Here is a 9,255-nt window from a genome sequence, read left to right as displayed (position 1 = left end):
CGCGGCGTTCACTATGACACGATTATGGACTGTCTCTCCCAAAGCTCGCCACTTGCGCTTGGGGCCGCATAAAGGTTGCTTTATTGTGCGCAAGAATAAAACGGGAGGTCGAGTGCTGTTGAACATTTTATCGGGGTAAGTCACAGGTTCTGGTTGAAAATTGTCCTTTGCTTTATGGTTTTAGGCCAGACATCGAGACGCTAATAGCTAAAAGAATGATAAACGCTTCCCGGCTTTTGTATCGGGGATCAGGCACTAGCCGCATAGTGGAGCGAGTAGTTGTTCTTACACGGGTGTTGTCGAGGGACAGCAGCTAGCAGAGGGAGGTAAATGGGTGGACAGTGTGGGGATCGGGAGACGGCAGACGGAGCAGATAGTCACCAGAACATATACCACAAGGGGCCCGTCGTAGCTAATTTCCTGTTGGCTGTTCACCGGCTTCAGGCAAGTAAGAACAACAGTCCTTATTCCGCTTGTCGGGCCAAATAAGCGCTCTATTTGTGGATACATGGGGTCCTCTCAACACCATAACATCAAGAGCAGTAGTGACAACGCTACACACACACACCTGAGCCCTGTGAAAATTAGACTATGTACCAGTTCAGAAAATTGCTGACTTATTACATAGTTTCTACATGTTATTGTACGGTCCTACTTCAATTTCTTTGTGCTCATTGACCTACATTAGTGATGGCAACTATGACAAGGTTTCATGTGGATTTGTGTATTTTGGATACATTAAGTAAGTTAAACAGTTGTACTGGGGTAAAGACTTGGGCAAGTAGAGTTCTGACCTTTGGAACCTGACACAGACGAGATTTTATATATATGCTCAATGTGTTCAAACCTTTTTATAAGCACTGCATAGCAGCATGATCTGTGACTCACCTTTGGGCTGTGGAGGCTGATCGGGTTGAAGTCTGTGTAATACACCTAGGTGAAGCACAGAGTACAGAAATATATGTTTTGTAGCAAATAATGAAATGTTTAAGGGTAAAGGACAAAAGAAAGCAAAACATTGGTATGACGTACCTGCCATAGATAACTGCGGCACTAATAAACACAGACGTTAAACTTCGTTAGAGTATAGTGATGGTTCATTATGCAACCTTTGTTTACGTGCTACCTTTGTAGACAACCCCTTTAGTCGGGGTCCACACCCTTGGGTAAGAAGAGGGGGAGCAGTTGTCAAAGTACACGTAGCCCTGACTGTAGAGCCACTCCAGCCGTCCTTCAACATGTGGTCCTACCAAACAGGTCATCGCTTTGTTGTCCTGCAAAGGAACGGACGGGGGAAATCAAATACACTGTGCATTCAGTTCATTTCTTAAACATACTATATACAGATTTCAAACATACCCAAATAATGCGAGCAGTGTCATCTGCAGATTAAAGCAGAATACTACATTACCGATCCATCAGCGTGGTTTTGAACTACGATGGCGATAAAGTCTCACACTGTTACTTAACAAAAGCAAGGAGCGGGCGCTTCTAGGAGTAGAGCTTTAGGGGTGCCTGGCACCCTTTTAACATCTTTTTATTTTATACAAAACGTTTTCTACTGCTTACTGTGCGTTTTAACATCATTTGGGAGCATGGTAGAGGAACACTGAATTATGTAAGACAACAATTCTGAGAAAACCTACCTGAGCCACCAGGGCCTAACTACAAAAGGTGAGATGGTATACAAATGAAATTACATATTTATCTATGGAAAAGCAGACATTTCCAAAATTCAGAATCAATAACATGAAAAAATGTGAGATTTTTACATTTGACTAGAGGCTGACAAACACTGTTTTCTACAATGACTCAAGGTTTTTGAATGATCTAGGCATCTGGATTCTGGGTTCAGTTAAAATGCTGTGACATTCCTAGCAAAAACTCCTAATTCACATAGAATAACACTTTTATTTTTTAAGGATGCCTGGATAAAAAGGGCTAAAACGCGACCCTGCAAGGATATCTTCTACCTGTTTTAGTGACATGTTTTGAGCCTGACGAAGAAGACACTGAACTTTCAAGACACGTCTGAATGAATAAAACCCTGGTCAAGCTACACATACCTTGCTACATCCTTGCTTTTTGACCCCTTGATCAAGACCTACACGACAGGTGAAGTACATTAAAGCCAAACAGCCGCTGAGTTTAAAACGCTTCTGGACAAAAGTCCACCACGGCCATGAAAAACTTGGAGTAAGGACACAGCAGCCGCTCGGACTGACAGCCTGCTGATCTGAATGTGAAGCCAAAATCACTAACTGGTTTAAAGTCCTGGAAGTGAAAAGTGCTTGAACCGATTCTGCCTTCTCAGGTGCAGGTTTCAGGTTCATACTTGTATTTTGTGTTTCTACTACAACTGTTTACGTGCTTTTATGTTCAAAAAACACATTATTTCTCATACTGCCCATGCATCTGTATCCACCCTCTGACTGAACCCTCTGTTGGAGCGCCTGTCCTTTAAGCTCCCCTCCCAAAAAAAAAAAAAGCCTAGTGATGGGTCACGTTTCTGGGTGTTCCGCATGTGTGTGCTCGGAAAACTTCTCCCCAATTGAATTGACAACATCTGAAATCAAGATTACAGGTTTTCCCTAACATTAGCATGTAGCTACAAGTAGCGTGCCTGGAGCAGCTGACCATAAAGAAATCCGCCCGAGTTGACAGATGTTGGAATAAAATGATTCATATCATGTGTGCTCTAACGTCATTATATTCACGTAGTGCATTATATTAATCATGTGTGTTAAATTCATTTATTTTGAGCTAAAACAAAAGCATTACACATAGTCTGCTTGGTTTCAGTGTTCATAGTTTACTGTGATCTTATAACAGTTTTTTGGACAATGTGTCCAACCATAGCTCTGCCGAGTGAGTTTAATTCTGAAATGCAGGGCCAAGGGTGGTTAGAGACCGTCCTGTGTTTGGGTGAAAATCCTCTCCAGTAGCAGTCTGGACCTGTTATCTATTTTGCAGGCCAAGCTCTGCTAGACACTAACCTTCTGAAGACAAACACAGCACACAAAGATGTCCTATGGTAGCAATTGAACCCCCCTGTGCACATAAGATCATGCAAAAAGGGAAAAAGTCAGACAAACTTAGGGAGAGCTTATGATGCAATTCTCTGTAACCTTGTCTCTGATATATATATTCTATTGTAATAAACGTTCTTTTATCCAACCTACGGACTTGAACCCTTCTTCCTGAAGAATCTAGAAGGGCAGATTCGGCCCTACACAGAGTAGCAGCTTAAGCCGACGGTCAAAACTGTTGGAGGCGGAGTGTTCACCAACAGTCTGAAAACGGAGGTTTTTACCTAGAGAGGTTACTGTTTAATGTGTGATAAACCTGTCTGGCACACAACAAGCACCTGTGTGTGAGATCCATGACAAACCAACAGTTTAGACTCAGCATCAACAGATAAAAGTCCAAACTCACCGGCGTGTTAAACACCTCATTGTAGCAAACAGGAGCGAAGGTACCAGCTGATGTTAAAGGCCAGGTTCCTATCACATGACGCCGCGTCACCCTGGACTGCACAGAGATAAAAGACCACTTCCGTAGGATATAAGACAGTTCTAAGGCTTTACTGTATATCCCATCAGCTTTCCACTTCATCACTTACAGGAGTTACTGTGTATAGTATCTGCTGTTTTTGTGCCCATACTTTGCCCCCAACCTCCCTCATCTAGCTCTATTTTATAAGGTGACTTTTGCTATTTCCCTTCATCATGTTGCAGCATGGCATTGTGGTCTATTTTCTCTGCAGTAGAATTAGAAATCACTATCTGTCCTTTCTTTGCAGGTTTCTGGATTATCACTTTATGACTGACGCTCTAGAGAGAGAAATAGTCTTTGATGCACAGGGTGACAACAAATCGACTTTTACTAGCAAATGTTGAACATTTTATAATCTGGGCTAAGCCTGGTAGAGTACCTTATCAGCAATACTGAAATAACTGCTATACCAATACATTGTTAGGGTGAATTTACCTTTAAAATGTTTGGATTCCTCAAACTGAAATGTGCTTTTTATAAAATCACACCACTCTGCACTAGTCATGTCAAGTCACCATGTGGACTAACAGTGGCAGTTGGAAAAAACAGGATGCAGACATGGTTCTCTGGAGACACTATGCAAATGTGTGTGTGGGGGGGGATTTACATGTTACACCCAACACTCAGGAGTTCTTATCAAGTAAGTAAGTACCAACTTGAGGTATATATTGTAACTGGTCAAAACTAGATCTGATCCAAATCCTTTAAATGTTGTACCTACCAGACAATAATCGTTGTACTTTGCATATGTAATGCTTAAACTGAGCTGGATGCAGATGCAGGCCGTAGCCTGGGAGCTGGTACCCTCACTGTTGGCATAAATCATGCAAGAGGTCAAACTACTCACACTTCATGAAGATGGTGGTGTTGGCGTACAGCGTCTTTCGAAACACAATCCTGTGTCTGAAAACACAACAAAGACAATAAGATGTAACATCCAACACCGAGCCACACACAAAGCCCTGGATCCACGTTCAGGAGGAGCACAGGGTGGTCCTCACTAAGACCAAGAGACTGGATCACATCACTCCAGTTCTGAAGTCTTTACACTGGCTTCCTGTGTCTCAAAGAATTGATTTCAAAGTACTCTTGCAGTTTATAATCACTTACGGGTTAGGTCCAAAATACATTCTGATCTGCTACTACACTATGACCCCCCCACCTCTCAGGTCATCTGGGACAGGTCTACTTTCTGTCCCAGAGTCAGAACTAAACAGGGTGAACAGCTTTCAGTTTCTATGCTCTCAATCTGGAAAAAACTCCAGAAACCTGTAGATCGCTGCTACTCTCAGTTCTTTTAAATCAAGGCTGAGACCTTTCTTTTTGATGCTGCCTTTCTTTAAATGACTGCTCATTTCTTTAAATTTCTTATGCTGCACTGTAACTTTATTCTGTGTTTTATGGTATTTTTTAACTGTCTATTCAGTGTTTTACCGGTTTTTAATGCTTATGATTTTAACTGTTTGTACGTGTGTTTATCTGTTTAAAGTTTTGGGTAAGAACTTTGATTGCCCTGTTGCTGAAATGTGCTCTACAATAAGCGCCTTGCCTTACCAGGGAATGCAACATATTTGTGTGAGATAAATCACGAGATAGAAATTACCCACTTTTCTGACTAAGTGCATACTACAGGAGGATGGACACTGGGCATAATTAAATGTACTAACATTTCTGTATTTTTCCTCAAGCTTCTGGCTAAAAGACCATGTCATTACCAAACCACTCTTTTTTATCAGCTCCCAGCCCCCAGGCAGTGTCTATCTGCGTATGGTCAAGTGCTTTTTTCTTGACAGATTTCACAGGTGTGGTTTTTTTTATATTATGTGATAACATTGTCCCATTCTTGTTTTTGTAATATTACGGTTCTTTATTAAAATGCAATAAAAATGTAAGGCAGGTGTATTGCTCAGCACCCAGGAACAGCGCAGTGTGAGTGTGGAGTTGATGAAATGAGCGCGTTAACTACACAATAAAAGAAAGAATACCATGCCAACATTTGGCCCGTTCCCACCAGGCATGTCTTCAACTGGCACTGCTCTAGAGAAGAGTTATAAAAATAAAAAGGCGGATAAACAGCGGAATGAAGGGTTCTAAGTGCTAGTTAGCTACCCGGCTAACACTTGCTATGAGACTTAGCACGACAGGCTAGCAACACCGTAAACATGCATATGTTGAGTGTGACACAACCGAGTTTATCTCCACGTCCCATACGGAAACCTCTGCCGCGTCCCGGACGGAAACCAAATACAAAAAGCAGGAAGCATAACCGATGCGACTGTGCATCTGGCATCTTCATTTGTTCATCTACCTACTGTTACACTACAGGTCGAACTTGTACCGCGTCCAGTTCCGGGGGGGGGGGGGGGGTTCTGGCTGTAGTTCACAGTGTCACCACAAGATGGCAGCAACACCCTCAAAAGGCATTTTTTCCAACGGACGGCATGTCCCGCCCTACTTTCCATCTGATTGGCTAATACTCGTTGCCTGCTCGGATTGGGTTGGTTAGGTTTAGGTTTGGTTTGTTGTTCATTGGACCGATACCGACGCAGCCGCGGTTGGTTAGGCAAGGTCAGGTAAGCCAATCAAGGCAGAGTACGGAAGAGGAGGCGGGACATGCCCTCGAAACCTATGAAAAATACACAAGCGTGTGCCCATGGGAGCAAGACTGTAATTTTAATGTTAACAGTCTATGAGTGGGAGGGAAGTTTAGTTTGACAGGACAGGAAGTCTGCTTGGTGTGTAGCAGTGTGGTCTCTCTCTCCTTCCTCACTCTGTCAATGTCAAGAAGAGTTTTCACAGAAAAAATAATGTGTAACTGTTCAAACCAGAAGACCACAACGCGACTGAAGTCTCTCGACATGGCGGAGTGAGCCCACCAATTGTTAGGTATTATTTTATACAACCAGCTGTTTTCAGCCTCTCTGCAGCACTGACAACTTTTTATTATTGTGCTTTGACTTTTCACATGGTCTCTTTAAAAGGTTCATGCTTAGTGTGTTACTTTTCTTTTATTAAATGTTCAATTCACCAGCCACTCAAATCAATATATTGGGTATGAAATCTGATTGCCACTTTCATATCACCAGCTGGTGGCTAGTGCTTATTTCCCACACTAATAGTAGTCTGGGTTTACAATACTGCAGGATGAAAACTGGCTTTAATGTGTTGTGGTTGTGTGTGTGTGTGTGTGTGTGTGTGTGTTGTGTGTGTGGTGGTGTGGTTGTGTGTGTGTGTGTGTGTGTGTGGTGTACTCATATAGTTACTCTGCAGGTAACCCAATATTGAATTTAAATCTACAGGTTTACAGCCAGGTCCGTGCCTGCTAAATTCTATTTCCTGTTTGCCCGTTGTTTCGTGTTCCTGATGATGAAGGGAAAGAAAGTTCAGAAGAGTGACCATGTTGCTTTTTACAGGTATGTTGGCCATTTCATTTTAACGCTATAATGTACAATTTTATTCATAAATAACCGTTCACTCAAAATTACCCTCATGTTGTCCTCGGCTCAAATTGACCAGTTTTTCAATTCATTGTTCTTTTTAATTCCCCAAAATAACATGATTGATTCCACACAACGCTCTTTGGCAAGTACAAATCTCTACTTCACTTCATTTTGGGTGTCTTATTCAATTTTATAGCATTTAAAAAAAAATGGAAGCGTTTTTGAAATAGTATTGAGTAAAAGTTGACATATTATCCATCAACATCCAATCCTTTAATTTTAGTCTAAATAATTCCTGATTTCTGCTTTTCTAACTCAAACATTAGGTATAATTTCTAAATGAGGTTTATTGACCATAAATTCCCCAAATAACTGAAACTAAAGTTATAAGTTAGCGTTACGTATGTTGAAAACGTCAAAAAAGTGACAAACATTGAAAAAAAAGGGACAAAATGTAAGAAAAAGTTTAAAACTTGATAAAAAGCATCATAAAAGTGTTATTTCTATTTTGACAGAAGACAACTCGAGGGTTAATTTGTCTGTGTAGTAAGAGGACTTTGACTGTCTAACTAGGCTAGGGGGCCACACCTAGACACCCTAGCCTAGTTAGACAGTCAAAGTCCCTCTTTACTACACAGACAACTTAACCCTCGAGTTGTCTTCCTGTCAAAATAGAAAATTAACACTTTTATTGATGCTTTTTATCAATGTTTTAAACTTTTTCTTACATTTTTGTCCCTTTTTTCAATGTTTGTCACTTTTTTGACGTTTTCAACACTACGTAACGCTAACTTATTAACTTTAGTTTACAGTTATTTGGGGAATTTATGGTCAATAAACCTCATTTATAGGAAATTATACCTAATGTTTGAGTTAGAAAAGCAGAAATCAGGAATTATTTAGACTAAAATTAAAGGATTGGATGTTGATGGATAATATGTCAACTTTTACTCAATACTATTTCAAAAACGCTTCCATTTTTTTTTTTAAATGCTATAAAATTGAATAAGACACCCCAAAATGAATGAAAGTAGAGATTTGTACTTGCCAAAGAGCGTTGTGTGGAATCAATCATGTTATTTTGGGGAATTAAAAAGAACAATGATATTGAAAAACTGGTCAATTTGAGCCGAGGACAACATGAGGGTTAATTTTGAGTGATTACGGTTATTTATGAATACAAATTGTACATTATAGCGTTAAAATGAAATGGCCAACATACCTGTAAAAAGCAACATGGTCACTCTTCTTGAACTTTTCTTTCCCTTCATCATCAGGAACAACACTGAGGAACGGGCAAACAGGAAATAGAATTTAGCAGGCACGGACCTGGCTGTAAACCCTGTAGATTTAAATTCAATATTGGGTTACCTGCAGAGTAACTATATGAGTACACCACACACACACACACACACACACACACACACACACACACACACACACACACTTAAAGCCAGTTTTCATCCTGCAGTATTGTAAACCCAGACTACTATTAGTGTGGGAAATAAGCACTAGCCACCAGCTGGTGATATGAAAGTGGCAATCAGATTTCATACCCAATATATTGATTTGAGTGGCTGGTGAATTTGAACATTTAATAAAAGAAAAGTTAACACACTATAGCATGAAGTACCTTTTAAAGAGACCATGTGAAAAAGTCAAAGCACAATAATAAAAAGTTGTCAGTGCTGCAGAGAGGCTGAAAACAGCTGGTTGTATAAAATAATACCTAACAATTGGTGGGCTCACTTCCGCCATGTCGAGCAGACTTCAGTCGCGTTGTGGTCTTCTGGTTTGAACAGTTACCACATTATTTTTCTGTGAAAACTCTTCTTGACATTGACAGAGTGAGAGAAGGAGAGCAGAGACCACACTGCTACACCACCAAGCAGACTTCCTGTCCTGTCAAACTAAACTTCCCTCCCACTCATAGACTGTTAACATTAATAATATACAGTCTATGCTCCCACTGGGCACACGCTTGTGTATTTTTCATAGGTTTCGAGGGCATGTCCCGCCCTACTCTTCCGTACTCTGCCTCTGATTGGCTTACCTTGACACTTGCCTAACCAACCGCGGCTGCGTCGATGTATCGGTCCAATGAACAACAAACCTAAACCTAAACCTAACCAACCCAATCCGAGCAGGCAACGAGTATTAGCCAATCAGATGGAAAGTAGGGCGGGACATGCCGTCCGTTGGAAAAAATGCCTTTTGAGGGTGTTGCTGCCATCTTGTGGTGACACTGTGAACTACAGCC

The 9,255-nt window shown here is 41.0% G+C and overlaps 1 protein-coding gene across 3 annotated transcripts in view; it reads right to left on the bottom strand.

Moving 5' to 3' along the window:
• The window catches only part of ganc (glucosidase, alpha; neutral C), a 48,521-nt gene extending 39,561 nt beyond the window's left edge, over positions 1–8,960 (bottom strand). For 2 of the 3 annotated variants that reach the window (XR_004331146.1, XM_032511015.1), the window contains exons 1-2: positions 8,725–8,960; positions 8,218–8,280 (exon numbers count right to left, since the gene is read on the bottom strand). Coding sequence is in view for 1 of the 3 variants with exons in the window: in XM_032511015.1 (XP_032366906.1) it covers positions 8,218–8,280; positions 8,725–8,753 (92 nt within the window). In the remaining 2 variants the exon portion in view is untranslated. Of the gene's footprint in view, positions 1–8,217; positions 8,338–8,724 lie in introns of all 3 variants that reach the window. The other variant, XM_032511016.1, reaches the window with a different exon arrangement.
• Positions 8,961–9,255: the final 295 nt, after the last annotated feature.

This window comes from Etheostoma spectabile, unplaced genomic scaffold, assembly GCF_008692095.1.
Source record: "Etheostoma spectabile isolate EspeVRDwgs_2016 unplaced genomic scaffold, UIUC_Espe_1.0 scaffold314, whole genome shotgun sequence".
Lineage (NCBI taxonomy): Eukaryota > Metazoa > Chordata > Actinopteri > Perciformes > Percidae > Etheostoma > Etheostoma spectabile.
This window is presented reverse-complemented; position numbering and strand designations above follow the sequence as displayed.